The sequence below is a fragment of the Urocampus carinirostris genome, chromosome 17 (assembly GCF_059441175.1).
Source record: "Urocampus carinirostris isolate Australia breed hairy pipefish chromosome 17, RoL_Ucar_1.0, whole genome shotgun sequence".
Lineage (NCBI taxonomy): Eukaryota > Metazoa > Chordata > Actinopteri > Syngnathiformes > Syngnathidae > Urocampus > Urocampus carinirostris.
The window spans coordinates 17384375-17401383 of record NC_142365.1 but is presented as its reverse complement, the minus strand read 5'-3'; the positions used below and the strand labels follow the sequence as shown (position 1 = coordinate 17401383).

General features: G+C 39.4%; 1 protein-coding gene across 2 annotated transcripts in view; it reads left to right on the top strand.

Moving 5' to 3' along the window:
- The window catches only part of dscama (Down syndrome cell adhesion molecule a), a 149935-nt gene extending 134886 nt beyond the window's left edge, over positions 1-15049 (top strand). The window contains exons 22-32 of one of the 2 annotated variants that reach the window (XM_088320491.1): positions 777-894; positions 2307-2470; positions 4473-4571; positions 5344-5532; positions 6268-6558; positions 7480-7687; positions 8352-8467; positions 8553-8702; positions 9871-10068; positions 11195-11497; positions 12104-15049. In XM_088320491.1, coding sequence (XP_088176617.1) covers positions 777-894; positions 2307-2470; positions 4473-4571; positions 5344-5532; positions 6268-6558; positions 7480-7687; positions 8352-8467; positions 8553-8702; positions 9871-10068; positions 11195-11497; positions 12104-12489 — 2222 coding nt within the window. In that variant the 3' untranslated portion in view covers positions 12490-15049. Of the gene's footprint in view, positions 1-776; positions 895-2306; positions 2471-4472; positions 4572-5343; positions 5533-6267; positions 6559-7479; positions 7688-8351; positions 8468-8552; positions 8712-9870; positions 10069-11194; positions 11498-12103 lie in introns of both variants that reach the window. The other variant, XM_088320490.1, reaches the window with a different exon arrangement.
- Positions 15050-17009: the final 1960 nt, after the last annotated feature.

The window sequence follows — 17009 nt, the reverse complement described above, 5'->3', positions numbered from 1 at the left end:
ACCTACTGAGGGTATACAACCTTAAAAAAGTAACAACTATAGATCTACATATAAAAACAGAACACAGGATTTCAGTTGAACATATGCTTTTTGTTGTCATTATACAAAATTTATCTTTTCAGTGTAAAAAAACGATTTAGAGGATGGCTGGCTAGCTGCATGCTAGCTACAGGTATCCTTGGGTAGAGCCAGGTCTCTGTGATAGTTAAAATAAAACTGTACAGAATGTAGCGGTTTCCTGTGAGTTATAGCTCCAGATCATTCATTAAATGGGTAATGGATCTGCCGCTGGTGAGATACAGGCTCCGCTGGGTATGCTTTTTTCATAGCCTAGCATTAGGCTGGACTACAGCGAGAGATTACTGTGCAAGACAATGCAGAATATTACCATCAGAGTATAGAATAATCCGTGTCGTATCAGTTTTCTTATACGTAAAGTCTGGAATTGATTTTTATTTTCCTTTTTTCCTCTTAATTTCTGAGAAAATGAATTCATTTGTTTTCATCTTCACCCGGTAATCCTCACAACTGATCCTGCCATATGTCGAAATAAATAATTTTAAAAATACCTTCAAATATTTGCTATGTAAATAAATAAAAACACATTAATGAATCCCAGTACGCTTAAATAAATGACATAAATGCAAATTATTTATGCATTTATTTGGTTTGTTTCCCTATCTATTTTTTTTATTTGTTTTGCAGTGTATTATGTCATCTTTATCTTTTTTTTCATGGAATTTTGGTCTAACGTGCATCTTAATGGATTTCCTTAGCTCCGGCACGCATCTTGACCTTCAACAGGACAGTAACGACACCGTGGATGAGAGACATCGTGCTACCTTGCAAGGCAGTTGGAGATCCCTCACCAACCATTAAGTGGTTAAAGGAGATGTGAGTTTCCGCCAGCATCGTGATCTGAAATAACGCCACTCGTATGCAAACACTTGAGTGAATTTAGGGGTCAATAAATTATCGAACAAATAATACATTTTATGAATTAAACTAAAGAGGGGAGTTTAATCTCTTAAAATTGTTTTGCCTAGGGGCACCAAATTCAATTTTTAGATAATTGTTTCACAAAAAACACCTGAAAAACCTTTTCATTAATCGGAAACTTGGTTACACAACAATTTCAAATTGATTATTTTTCAGTTTTTGGAGGGTCAGCATATTTAAAGACACAGATACACTCTTAGATTTAAGTAATTTTATTTAGTATTTTTTTACAAAATAAGCTTGAATAAGAATAAGAAAAAGACAGAAAGATGTGTTGGTATATTCAATAGAATAGAAAAGAATTTACTTTTATTGTCATTCTTTGTAACCATGCACACAGAACGAAATGTCGATACACCTGACCCGTACGGCTAAACTGTAGTGAGCCGATGCAGTCGCAGCCAAACAGGGCGCAGCCATTTTAGACCCAACTGCTGTGTTGGGAGTCATTAGGTGACCAAAACCCCCAATTCCAACGCTTAATGCCTAGCGCCAAGCAGGGAGGCAATGAGTACCATTGTTGTAAGTCTTAGGTATATTGGCTGGCACCATTAGGATAGTAAAAATGTACGTGCTGTGCTTATTCTTTACTGTAGATAGAACTTAAGACTTTCAGCAACTGGGTGTTTTTGTAATTTTATCTGCCTACCTTTTAATCACACCGATCAATACCTGTAACTATTGGGATGAACTTTGGTTTCAGAGCACTGTCATGATGATGATCCGTTTAGAAGGTTGGAGTAGGAGTCTGCAGTGCGAAACCAGAATCACTGTTTGCAATGAGATGTAGCTTGGGTTGGCTGCTGGTGGGTCCTTTCTTTTTCTGAGGAGCGTTTTTTTGCAAGCATAGGTTGGCATCTCTACACTAGGTTAGACGTTTTTTTTTTGTCCATGGCTGAAACAGACCAGCTTTGTCGCTGGTTCAAATAGAACCTGGTCACTGGCTAAAGAGAACTGCCCTGGTTGTGGGATGTGGACAGGTCAGGATCTCCCGTTTTTCGCCAGCCTCATTTGGGGGTTGCAAAGGCAACTCCTCAAGGTCCTTTGTTACCACCACAATACAATTAAATTGCTTTAAATATTTTAATTAAAACTATCATATCCTGAGTGCACATCATATCGTCATGTTTTGAGATTGCTAACAGGTAATATTACGATCATGTTTTTTTCTTGTGCGCAAACACGGATGAGTTGAAATCCTGTGGAGGATGAGAGTGGCAGAGGGGCAAGGAGTAGTTCAATTCTGTGTGAATTGCAAAACAGAATGCTGTCCAAAGTTGATGTAAGTACACCTTTGTGTATTGCAGCAATGGAACCCCTGCACCTGTTGTGACCGACAGCCGACGAAGTGTCCACGGAAACGGCAGCCTTGTTATTCGTACGATTAAAGCAGAGGACTCTGGGAACTACACCTGCGTTGCCAGCAATAGCTTTGGCTCTGATAAGATCGTCCTCAATCTGCAGGTTCAAGGTAGGAAATTAAAACGAGTTCACCTTGTGCTTTTGTTTTAGCTTTCTTTGTCCGGGTTGTTACATTTTTTTCCTTTCCTATTTCAAGCACTTTCAAAGCAAATTTTCCAATTTCTCCAGTACTATTAAAAGACAAAAATTGGCTGTGAATGATATATTTCACAGAGCCACAAATATATACACGATTTATATGTGAGATTTTGAATCTTGTGTGTATATTTGTCACATATGTCTTTTTTAAATGTTGAGTAAATTGCCAATGTATTTGTGAATATGAACAATACGTGAGTAAATATTTTTTAGACAATTCTCTCCCCATATACATTATGTCACAAAAATGATTTCTCCCCTTACATTTCTGCAGAGATTTGATTATAATGTTTAATACAACACACAATTAAAATAAGTCTGTCAACAAAGGATATGGCTCACTGGATAAATATCCTCTGATTGTGTGACAAATTTGTAGAAGAGACCAGATGAGGAGTACAAACATGTTTGTGCTGTGCCTAAAGTAAAGCATGGTGTTGTGGAGGTCATGGTTTGGGTCTGCATGTGTGCAACTGGACTTGGGAGTTACGATTTATTGAGGAAAACAACTCTTCTTGTACTGTAAAATATTGGAGCAGAGAATGATTCCCTTCCTCCAAAAATTGGGTCGTAAGGCAATATTCCAGCCTGAGAATGACCATGAATACACTTCTAAGATGACCAAGGCTTTTCTAAACTGGCTAGGGGTAGAGGGCATGGACTAGCCAAGCATGTCTCCAGATCTAAACCCAATAGAACATCTTTGGGCATCCTCAAGCTGAAAGTGGAGAAGCACAAGAGCTTGAACATCCTTTAGCGAGCTCAAAAATCCCTAAGCTCTGTCATGGAGGAATGGAAGTGGTATGATGTATACTGCTATATAAGCTTTACACAGACTACTTTTCATTGTGTCAAATGATGTATCTTGAGAGTTGGTTGATTAAACTTTATGAGGAAATTTCTGCAGAAATATGAGGGGTCTACTCACTTTTGTGAAATACTGTAGGTGTTGGGTAAAATTACGGTAATATGTACCTTACATTTTCAGTTGCAGGAAAGTTCTTTCCATAACAATATATCACTGGAAAACGCTACCTTAATTTTTTGCATGGCCCACAATAAACGACCATAATTGATATGCAATTCTTGCACTAATACACATTTATTACAGAGGTCAATGCCATTAACTAATGCCAGCTGCCCTATTTAGTAGGGAAGAAGAAATGCAATGACAGAGCCAAGCCACCAGAGAGCAGTGTCTGCATCATTTGTAGCAGACTTGTTGAGAAACATGCCAACAATTAGCAGAATTTACAAGCACCTCAACCATAATTCAAGTGCTTTTTAATCTTTGAAAATGCATTTTCAAGTATTTCAATCACCCATCACAACCTGGTTTGTTACCGCTTTAGTTATTTATTCAAAAGTAATTAAAATACGGTACTCCAAAATCTAGGAATGCAACTTTTTCAGACCAATATCAAAAGGCAAATCTTAAGTAAGCATCACTACAATTCCAGATATCGATGCGCCCAAAGCACAATGTCCATACCCAATTTTCTGTTTTCCACTTGTTACCTGTCTGAACTCAATAGCAATTGATCCTCAATTCCATTTCTGTGAAGGAAATGTGCCTTTCTCCTTCCCGTGTCACTAATCTACCCTCGTGGTGATACAGGTGCTGAAGCAGAGTAGTTCCGTTGAGATTTTTTAGTACAATAAAACAGAGTACAACAAAAACAAAAAGACTATAAATTCTGGGCTAATTCAGGAGGGAAGGTCCACCAGAAAAAGCATCTGGCGGTACTTTTAAGACATGGACGAGGTTTGAGAGATCAGTCAGTCGCTCTGCAGGTGGAGAATCTGACTCATTCTCTCAATTTTGAGAGTGTTATGGCGACGGTCCAAACACAAACCATAGCAAGTAAAACAGTGACGACCTTTTTAAAAAAAAACATTTCTGTCTTCTTAAGTTCCACCTGACCAGCCTCGCCTCACTGTTACCAAGACAACCACAACTTCCATCACTCTGTCCTGGATCCCTGGGGACAATGGCGGCAGCTCCATCAGAGGTGACATTTTTCTACCTTATTTTGAGTCACTGTGCAAACTGGGTAACTATGTAAAGCAGTAGGCACTAGGTGGTGTTGGGTCTCCTGTTTTCTAAAATTTACTAAGTCAATGATGTCTGATAGTGTCTTTTAAACAGGTTTAACAATTTAGCAATTAATGTCTTTGCAGAATGTATACATTTGTTTGTTAATTTTTACTTTTTGTAAATAAAAAACACACAAAAACATTCTAAATACTGATACATTTAAAGGGACACGGTTGACTATTCAAACCACACTTTCAATGCAAACTATGGAAACTCTAAATGACTAAATCACACAATTTTACACCTAATTTTCATACACAAGTTTTTGTGTACCCGCAGCAGCAGGATGGCACAATGGTGCACAGTTATGTCAGCTCCCTTTACGTGAGGCTTTTGTCATGGAAAATAAATCATTTTTTTCTGACCTATGAGTATTTTGTTTTTAATGTAAGCCTATATGATATGTGTTTTTGCCTTTTATATAAATAAGTGTGGATTTATTTTTAATGGATGAAGTTTTTTTACCAATATGAGGCTGTAAATCATAAAAACTGTCCCTTTAACTGAGAGCTAGAATAGACAATTAGATTCACAGCGGAAATAAACTATTTTTGGTTTGTTCATGAATCAATCATATGATGCTTTTAAAAAAATAACTTTAGGCGCTAACTGTTAAATCACATTGCTTTACATTCTCCTTTTACATGTTTTTTCATACAGTGACTATTTTTGCATTCTATTCCTAGGCTATATTTTACAATATTCAGAGGATAACAGCGAACAATGGGGCAACTTCGCTATCAGTCCAAGCGAACGTTCCTACCGTCTGGAGAATCTCAAGTGTGGCACCTGGTACAAGTTTACGCTAACCGCCCAGAATGCTGTCGGGCCTGGACGCATAAGTGAAATCATTGAAGCCAAGACCCATGGGAAAGGTAGGGAGTAAATGCTTCCGAATCACGGGATCTAAATCCGAGCAACCTGAGTAAAGGTGCTTAGTCCGTGTTGTCATTATACTACAAAGCAAAAGGTTTGCCTGTTAAATAAAAGTTCAGTAAAAAGTTAAAAACTGGTTCAGTGGGGGTTTAAGGCTGTATAGTTCCAATATCTAAATAAACATTTCTGTTTTTGACTTACATTGAGAGAATTTGAGAAAAAAAAAACAATAGCTGGCTGCTAGCATCAGGAAGAGACCAAATGCTGTTAATGTTATAGCTGGCGCTTGCCAGGAAAAACAAAGGTCTTTCCTGACAAGTTATGTTAAGAGACCTGTTTACCCAAAAAAGAAATAGCAAAAAATACAACAAAGTGTCCGTATTATTCATTTTAAAATTACTTTCTGTTCCTGATAACCTACAGTTTACGAAAAGTTGAGAGCAGATGCTATCATACGGATAAATTTTGCTGGCTAGGTCTGCTCTACTAAGCCTACTTTCTTCTCTCGCCCTGAGATGTAACAGGAAGACAAATAAATAATGCTTTATACCTTCATTTGAACAGCCAATAACATAACAGTATAGACCCATGACAATATCAAACTGTGTCTTTTGGCCCAATCCAGTATGGCCGGCAAACAGTATGCGCGTGATTTTACAATATAAATATCTATATGCGTATTTGTTGTTGGTTCTAATTGCGCTTCACGTTTGCCTCATCTATTGGTCCTTCAGAACCTCAGTACTCCAAGGAACAGGAGCTCTTCACCAGTATCAACGCAACTCGGGTGAAGCTCAACCTGAACGGCTGGAATAATGGCGGTTGCCCCATCACTACTTTCACGCTGGAGTACCGGCCCATGGACTCACCCTCGTGGACCACGGCGCAGCGTACTTCCCTTACCAAAAGCTATATCCTCTACGACCTGCAGGAGGCCACATGGTATGAGCTGCAGATGAAGATCTACAATAGCGCCGGCTACGCAGAGAAGAGGGTCAAGTTTGCCACACTCAGCTATGACGGCAGTAAGTTTGGAAAGAAAGTTCACATTTTGAATGGGACTGAACACTGTGTAACTGTTGGGACCTTTAGTGTCAATTAAAGGGAAAGGTTTTGAATTGTCTTAGTTCCAAATTAATTGAATTAAAAATCACAATACTTGGATTTAATTTGAAAATGTAAAACAGTACCATCAGTCTCATCAGCCATGCTAGTAAAGTTATGCTAATGTTCCTATTCAACTGACTGAAAGCACAAGCAGAAAACATCATAGCCTAAAAACAGACAGGTTTTAAGGAGGTAAGGAGCACCGCAGAAGAAATCTTTAATAGGCGTATTCTATGCGAGAAGATTCTACAACACTTGAGATACACTTATCACGTCGTTGTGAATTTCAGCAAGGCATTTGACGGAGTATGGCAAAGATGCCCTGTGTTTCACCATGTGGAGGTACAACATGGGTTGGAAACTAGTTCAAACCATTGAAATGATACATGCAAATACCAACAGTGTAGTACTGAGTAATGGTACCATTTGACTGTGGTTTGAAACCACCATGCTGCAGATCCCTGGAGAAGAACGGGAAGTCAGATCAGGTCAATCAGGGTATATTCTAAACTCCGAGTACCCCAATAAAAACATTAAAAAAACTAAATATCTTATTTTACACAATGTAAGACGCACCCCTAGACAAAAGTCTTTGTCATACTATGTGTTTTTCACACTTTTCACACTTAAGGGGTAACAGACTATAAGGCACAGAAATTGAGACTACTGTAAGAGCTACAGTATTTATTTGTATAGAATCGTTGGGATCCTAATATACTTGATCAGTTGATGAGTATCGCTAAACAAAATCGCATAACATGCAATGTGAATCATGTATGAGTATTTAATACACAGAAATTAGGTTGTATCAGTGTTCTAACACAATGACACCTTGGCAGGCACTATCGCTCCTCTGGTGAAAGCTCCCAATGTGAGCGAGGACAAATCCGGAGGCGGTGAAGGTCTAAAGATGATGGTGACCATCTCCTGCGTGCTGGTGGGAATCGTTGTCATCTTTATCAGCCTGCTGGTGCTGAGGAGGAGGAGGCGTGAGCAGAGGCTGAAAAGACTACGAGACGCCAAAAGCTTGGCTGAGATGTTGATGAGGTAAAGACTCTGCCAGCTTATTTATTTGTTTGATTGTTTGTGGCGTTTTATTTGGACACAGCACAAAAACAACAACATTAACCCTTAATTAACAAAAGAAAAGAACAAAATATGGAGAAGGCTCAAGCAGAAGCCTTTAACTGCTCACCCCTGTTCCATTTTTTCCTTGCAGTAAAGATGTATTTAAAATCAAAACAAGAAAACAAAACTCTATCCACAAAGGGAACTAAGAAAAAGAATAATCTTTGCCTTGAAATTATACCTCTAGCAACTCCTAAAACAGAATGGCCCATCTCAGAAAGCTAAGCAGGGTTGGGAATGATTAATACTAAGTTGGCTGGGAATACCAGATACTGCAAACAAGTCATTTGGCAACAGCACTGACTTTGACAATGTTTTTATCAAATCATTCCTTGACTTTGTTCAGTTCTATAGTAATTTCTGTCAATACCTGGGCCTGATACTGTGGTCGTCAGTAAATAAAGTATATTTTGATCTCAATTATTCCTTACACAAGTCATAGATATACAATACAATTAATAAAGTCCTAACACAGACCCCTGAGGGACTCCACAGCTTATATTCATTGACTTGAAATGGTGTGCCAATCTGTACGACTTAGTCCAACAACAGGATATACTGAATCATTCTTTTTACTTTATAGTAAAAACACTCGCCCAGCAGAGCCAGTCAACAAACAGCAGCAAACCCTCCGAATGCACATCGATATTCCCAGAGCTCAGCTTCTAATCGAGGAGAGGGACACCATGGAGACTGTTGGTAAGTTCCTTGTAACAGCTATAAACAATTGCACCAGTAGTAATAAGAGTTTGTTTCTGAACTTGACCTTTCCACCGCTATGCAGATGACAGATCCACAGTGCTACTGACTGATAACGATTTTGGGGAAACGCAGAAACAGAAGTCGTCAACTGTTACCCACACTGTCCATTACCAATCACTCTCCCAGGCCACTGGACCTTTGGTAGACGTATCTGATGCCAGACCTGGAACCAGTAAGTCCAGTACGGACCCCTTTTTTTACTTCATTCAATGTTGAATTTGACAAATGTTGTTTTGTTAGATCGCGCTTGATCAGAAAACATTTCTGAGTAAAAGTAACATCCGACTTATGACCAAAATCTGCTTTAATATAAAGAGGTATCTTGAACAAGTTGAAAGTTAAATATTTTCTCGATTAAACATGTGTTAAGAACACCAAACTGAGTTCAAAGAGCCCATATTCTTTATTTTCCATTGCGCCTATCTACTTTTATCTTACTTTTATCAGGCCTGTTCTGGCCAGAACAAACCCCCCAAAAAGTGAAAAAAGAAGAGTTCATTCGGGCAGGCCTGAGAAATTGCATGTACCTGCTTGCAAATCAGGTGTTCCTCTGACGCCGAAGTCGTTATTGCAGCCTTAAGTTTTCTAATCCTGCACCCCATCTATAACGGTTGTCAGATTGGATGTAAATTTAATTTGTTCTGATAGCACCATCTGCTGCAGAGACGGTATCTAATTACTGAGTGTGGTGGTTGATAGACTAGAATAGAATAGAATAGAATAGAATAGAATAGAATAGAATAGAATAGAATAGAATAGAATAGTCTTTATTACCCTTGATATCAATGTAGTGAACATTATCTGCAACACAACTAAAGGTGTTAATCCAGGATAAACTCTATAACTCTTGGAGAGACTAATACATGAAGAGAATAATACATGAAGAAGAAAAGATAAAAATAGTACAGAAGAAGAGATTTCTAAGTTTTAGTAACAAACACACATGGGGGAAACAAATCAATGCCCGGCATTCTACTTGGGCGAGGTTGTGGGGACTGTGGTTTGTTGAAACAGCGCCAGGGGAGCATCAAAGAGATGCATGCAGCTCCAGAGCCGCTTGTATACGAAAAGCAGATGTTTATTATTTTTTTGTTGGTATTTAGTGAAGGTGCCTTGACATCAAAATCCACAGAGGCCAAAAGTACAAGTGTATAAATTTTGATGAAACGTATAAGTCACATACATACACACACTCAAGGGGATTTTTAAAGTAGTTTTAATAGATAGATAAGGGGGATTAAAACATATTTAGAATTAGATTTACATAGTTTACATAAATTTTGACTTGAAGTCGAAGACTGAGATGCCTTTTAAAACATATCTTTTGCTTTTTCTCGCAGATCCGACGGCCCGCCGTACCGCCAAAGCCGGGCCGGCTGCCCGCAACCGATATGCCAGCCAGTGGACGCTAAACCGTCCTCACCCTCCAGTCTCCTCCCACACGCTAAGCACTGATTGGAGGCTGCCCACGCCAAGAGTCGCCGGTTCAGTTGACAAGGAGAGCGACAGCTACAGCGTCAGCCCTTCTCAGGATACTGGTTAGCACCATTTTCACCATTGCCATGAGAAACTGATACCTTTTTAGTTTAGTAAACACTCAAAATAAGGAGAGAAAACATCCATTTATTTTAAACATGCAAGGAGAACAGGAGACGACTGCACAATAACTGGCTGGAAGGACCAATTGTTACATTTTTAGTTCAACAGAAACTCGAATTAAGGATTTAAAACAATAATCAGTTTTTAGCTTTTAAGGAGAACAGGAGAGGACTGTACAAAACCCTCAAAATGTACAACATCTGGCACATAGGACCAATTGTTAGGTTGGAGTTGATGTTCAAAATAAGAAGAGAAGGCATTAATGAATTTTGAACCTTAGGAACGAGAGTTTTTTTGTGTAGGTATCCTCAAGGTATACAATAACTAGCTCAAAGGACTAATTGTTACGTTTATAGTTTGACAGATCCTAAATTAAGGGCAGAAAAGATGAATTAATTTTGAGCTAGCAAGGAGAACAGGAGAGGACTATACAAAACCTTTAAAATGTATTATAACCGGCTCAAAGTACAATTTGTTAAGTTAGTAGTTTAACAAATACTTAAAATAAGGACAGAATACATCAAAACATTTTAAACATGTAAGGAAAAAAGTAGAGGACTCTACAAAACCTTGTACATGTACAATTACTGGGTCAAAGGACCAATTGTTAAGTTTGTAGTTCAACACAAACTCAAAATAAGGACAGAAAACATCAATTACCAGGAGAACAATAAACGGATTTAAGGACCAATTGTTAAGTATGTATAGTTGGACAGCCACTCAAAATAAGGAGAGAAGAAATCAATACATTTGGAGCTTGCAAGGAGAACAGGGGAATGAGCCTAAACTTCAAAAAAGAAATTCCAACCTGTTCTAAAAGCCCTACCCTGACCGCTTGAAAAAAAAAAACAGATCTACCCTAAAACCTGGGGGATTCAAAGAACAGCAACATGATTGGCCCATATTGACAATGATGTAAACAGTCCATAATAGTCGATAAAACAATTAGGAATCCTAGTCAAATAACTCTTTTGCAAATGTAGTAAAAACAGAATCAACTCAACCAAAACCTACGGCCTTTTCTCTGAGCACACCCGCTAACACGCTACGCTATCATGTGCCTAGACCGCGCCCGCAGCAGCATGGTGTCGACGGAGAGCGCTTCGTCCACTTACGAGGAACTGGCAAGAGCTTACGAACACGCCAAAATGGAGGAGCAGCTTCGCCACGCCAAGTTCACCATCACAGAGTGTTTCATCTCTGACACTTCGTCGGAACAAATGACGGCCGGCACCAACGACTACACCGACAGTCTTGCCTCCAGCACGCCGTCCGAATCGGGAATCTGCCGCTTCACCGCTTCCCCGCCCAAGCCTCAAGACGTCAGCCGGGTCATGAACATGGCCGTACCCAAAGCCCACAGACCGGGTAAGGCCACACTGCACACACGCACTTAAGATGTTTAAGATTTGACCACTAAATGTCATTGCATTGTAAGATCAGGCCTCAAAGATACTACCCGACCCAAGCCCGCGGGTATTGAAGCCCGGCCCGGCCCGACGAAACTTCAGATTTTATTTGTGAGGACTCAGGAAGTTATTCATGATCAATTCAAGCCCATCTTTCATCACAAAATCTAAGTTAAACATGTCTATATAAACATTTATGTCTATCTTTGTCTGCAGAGGGTACATTAACCAACAATTTCCATCATTAATTAGGGTCAAGAGAGTGGCACCAATTGAGCATATTTTTGTAGTATGGAGACTACTTTACAACTTTGCGCTCCAGTTATCGCTGGTTCTCTCCTTTGCTGGAAAGAAAATACATTTAAAAAAAGACACCAATAAACCAGTCAAGTCAGGTCAAGTCATTTTTATTTGTATAGCCCTTAATTACAAAGAGTCTCAACTAAACAACAAATGATAATCTCCAAATTGTGCCGCATACACTGCCGTGCTGCCTGGGATTTCCTGTTTGGAATAAAATGTCTATCATCGAATACGCTAAAATGACTCGTTTGATGTTTTTCAGGGGGCGAGCTGGTGCACCTCCCTCCTTACCTGCGCATGGACTTCCTGCTAAACCGCGGCATGTCCTGCTCGGGCACCCCCAGGGCCACGGCAGCGAGCGGGGAGCGGGCGGCCATGGGCCAGGCCTGCCTGGAGCCCCAAAAGAGCCGATCTCTCAAGCGGCCTTCCCGCATGGCGCCCCCCACCCCCAGCGAGCCCCCTCCCCAGGCCGGCAGGGAACCGGGAGCCCAGTGGCAGCCCGGCTCGGCCGCCACGCTCCCCCACCGGGAAGGCTCGGAGCTGGGCCAGGCCGCCAAGCTCAGCACCTCCCAAGAGTCCCTACTAGACTCGCGAGGACACCTCAAACAGAGCAGCAACCCCTACGCAAAGTCCTACACGCTGGTATAACGGCACCTGGGGGCCCTCGGACTTACCCCCAACACTGGACTTAACACTCAAGTGCAGTAAACGGACTCACCGCGCAGTTCTGTATATATGCCCGGGCCCTCCGAGGGTGCGGTCACTTTTACTAATCTACTTTTATTTATTTTACAACTTCCTTTCATCTCCTGTTTGTATTTCTTTTATGGATTTTGCTTTTCACTTGAAAAAAAAAAACCCACTCATCAGGAATGACTGCAGCCAGAGCGCTGCCAAACTAACTGAGTAACCTTATTTACTCTTTATTACTGTTCGTTCTTTATAATTGATGAGTGATATGAATTGTTAGATGACATCTATTAATAATCATGAAACCATAGCAGCGACGTTTTATCATTTTGGGTTATTTTTCTAGAGCGGAAGATGCGTTTGGGTTTTTTTCCTGTGAAATTTCATCGAATGAAAGTGAGAGCAAATGAAATCGATTCGCTTTTCAGCTGCTCGCAAATTTTGGGGGGGAAAAACATTTTCTTATGGATGCATGGGGACTGACCAATTTCAAAGACGATGGCGATGACCACCATTTTGTCACACTTATGAAATGATCCAATGTGAAGATTTACTATTCTTATTACTATAAATATATATATAAAAAAGATAAATCACTTTTATTTGTGGATATTACAGGGAAATAATTTGGTTAATAAAGTCTTTAGTCATGTTTGCACATATTTTGCTTTTGATTAGGAAATGGCGTCTTGTCCATCTTTCTGCATCCCATTTTCAAATGGTGCAATATGAAGAGAGAGAAAAAGAAGTCTATGAAAAATTGCTCTATAATGTTCTGTGATGATGAAAATGTTGTGAGTGTTCAGGACGCGTGGCGGCGACGTTCGTCTTAAGGTAGTTTTGGGCCCGTTTGCGTGCCGGGGATGGTCAAGTGGCGCTAGGCTAGAATGGGGCTTCATGGAATCCAAATACTTTACAGTTATACCTCTACATACAAGCTTAATTTGTCCCAGGATCGAGCTTGCGTCTCAAATTGTTCGCGTGACAATTTGTCCGATATGAAATAACTGAAAACTAGTTAATCCTTTCCAGCCTGCCAAAAGCCAAGTTAACTCTCAATAGATTCAAGATTCGGAATGTTTATTATCATACGCACAGTCAAGAACCACGTCTCCCTGCACAATGAAATTCTTACTTTGCTGTCCACACAGTTGCCAGCGTAAAAATAGAAACTAATAAGTACATGTATACATAAAAGAAAATTATGATTATTAAAAGATGAAAATACAAGATTAACACAAGTGTAACTCAAGCCAAAAGCCATAAAACACATATTTCTGATCACTACAAGCATATTCAAAAAGTAAACATAAAAATACAGTAATAAGATCAATATGATGTAAATAACGAATTTAAACATGAGTTTAGTCTGAGCACTTACCATCTGCCGCTAAAGTAATGGAAGTGTATTCGTGGTGCAGTAGTAAGCACTGATTGTATACTTAAAATTAAAATTACCATAATTCTAAATGACACAAACATTATGACAACATTCTGTTTTTATTTTCTTTTACTTCATGAAGCGAAGCACTGCAAAGACTCTTCTGCGACTTTCCTTCATTTTCCTTTTCTCAAACCAGCTATGGCGGGAATTGAAATCCATCCCGGTTGTATCTGACGCTATCTTGTAGATCGACAGAAACTCCTGCTCTCCGTGTCGCTATCTCCCGCTAGCTCCTTGTGGTGTATCCACAATAACAAAATTCTCTTCATCTCGTCATGAATAGTGGTTCGCAATTTTGAGGGAACAGTCACACGGGTTGGTTTTGTAACCTCGATGACATATTTCTGTTTAAAAGCGTACAAATACAGTAGTAGGTATTAACCGATCTAACTCCTTAGCTAAGTCACGGACACGAAAACTCATGTTCGTCTATTATTTCCTGCTTTGTTCCAAATGACATAATTCTCCTCTGAAAACACCTTACCATTTACCACGAAAAGGAGATGCAACATAATTGAAACAAACAGTGAGCAGTCCCTAGTGGTAGCCCCTGGGAATGCTCGATTCATGGATATTCCCTCATATGTCGATCACAAATAAATCTCGTATAATGCATTTCTCGTGTCTAGAGGAGCTCGTATGTAGAGGTATGACTGTAGAACCAGTGCACTAAAAGGAGTCCTCAGGGCTCTCACGCTCCTCAGTAGCTGCATTGCAGTGATGCTCATCTACAGGGAAACCAAGTGAGACAATCCAGAAGACCCCGACATCCAACATGTCGACAGATAAATAACGTCACAAGAAATGTTACGTTGTTTTCTTTTGTGGCTTGTTTCTGTTCCTGTTGTTTTTGGTTGATTTGCTTGTTTTTTGGGGGGAGGGGTGATTACTCGCTTTTATTCTGTCGGTTATCGATGATCCGCGTCACTCCTAACTGTCTCCGTTCCGATGTTTATTTTCAACAAATAATGTCACGTTTAATTTTTTAACGTAGGTGTTCGCCGCGGTGGCACTGGAATAAAGATAAACTAACACCAAACTTCACATTTGCTTAATAAAATGGCTGTTCCCCGATGTTGTGCTGCTACAGTTTGGCATGGATGATGATGATAACCTGCTGGGGATGAATGCGGCTAACAAACGTCTAGTCCCGGGTTCATTATCTACACACAGTGTGGTTAAAGAAACAAGTTGCTAAAATAATCAAATTACTCTTCCCAAGTAGTGTAACAGGAATACTTTAAAATGTTGATTTTTTTTTATCTTAATGCACAGCGGTATGAAGAACTAACCTAACCCTTTGGAAAATATCCCATATCTGTATAAAATCACCCTCAAATGTAATCTGATCTCTGTCAAAATCACACAGATGAAAAAACAGTGTCAAGTTTAACTAAAACCACCCAAACATTTATTGGTTTTCATATTGTAATGAAAATTGCATGCAAACAATGACAAAGGGGGAGGAATAAGTAACTGAACCCTCTGCCTAAAGAGACTCAAAGAGAATTCAAAACCAATTTCTACCAATTAATTTTCCCCTATGTTGCGGTCCCGGAGCCTTCGCTCTGAAAATGCTGGTCTACTAGTGATCCCAAGAGCCAAGAAGAGATCTGCAGGTTCGAGAGCGATCTCCATTCGGGCCCCAGTGCTGTGGAATGCTCTTCCCCCTGAGATTCGATCTGCAACCTCACTGGAACTGTTTAAATTTAGGTTTAAAACACACTTCTATTCTATAGCTTAGAATGACCTATATTTCATATTGACAATGTCTGTGTATTGCAATATTCATTGTAGCCTGGTCTTCCTGGAAGGCGGATTACCTCATGTGCGGTCCCTTCTCAAGGTTTCTTCATTTTCCTCAGGGTGAAGTTTTTCCTTGCCCTCATGTAGGTTTTAGATCAGGGGTGGTGTAATAATATAGTCTGTGGTTTGCAATAATCTCTGGTCTGTGCATCCCCTTGAGACTCCTTTTGATTGAGGGCGTCACAAATGAAACATGACTGGACTTGACTTGACGTGAGTGACTTTAAGCTGCCCTGCCCACTATAAATACACAATTGCTGATACGTTTCTTGATGAGTGGAGACTATAATGATAAGACTAGGGATTGGACTCAGTGCCTTGAACAAAACGTTAAAATTGACGGGGAGTAGGAGTATGAGTAGAAGAACTCATTGTCGTTTTGGTAGCGTGATTAGTGTGTCTAGGGTCACCACTGTTTAAAACTTTGATTAATACCAGTCTGTGGTCAATAAAAAGGGCAAGGGACACCAGGGGACACATCATTGCACAATCAGTCGGAGGAAATTTGGGGGAATTGGAGTCAATAAAACTGCGCATCGAAAGTAAGATGAGTACATAAAGTAAATGAAAAAATGTCTTTTACAGAGATTTTGTTTTTGTGATACAGGATGTGGAGCTCCCCGTTTCTCCCCTCCCCACTTAAATCCACCGATAAGCATCCAATAAACGAATCTCTAGCGGACAAAAATTTCAGTAACATTCCTGATAATTCCTGTTGCTCTGTGTGGTAGTTTGTCTTTAGAGTTTGAGTTGTTGTAAGGTTTGTTTTATCACATCAAAAAGATTTTTTCTTTGATCACTCAGAACAGCAACAAAATTCCTGTTTTGTTGAAGTATTTGAAGTACAGTATCCTTTGCCCTATTCAACTCTATTTTTCCATTTTTCTTATTTGAGTTTTTTCCTCATTTTTGTCTTTAAACGTGAACTTTTGCAATCTGAAGCTGCAAACAAAAATTCCAGACAAAAAAAGGAGGGAATATACATAACTAAATATAAAATGCTGTATGTAATTTTTTCTGAAATTTATATTTTGAATATTTTACTATATTTTTTTGCAGTGTGGAGCTGCAAGCACTGCAATAAAATTCATTTAAAAGTAATATTGAAAAATATATGAGCATACCTATCTGCATACACTATTTTTTTACTCTGAAAGTTTTTTTTCAAAATATATTACTTTCTTTTTTTAATTTCAGTTTTTGTAGTGAATATTTCAAACAAAAATAA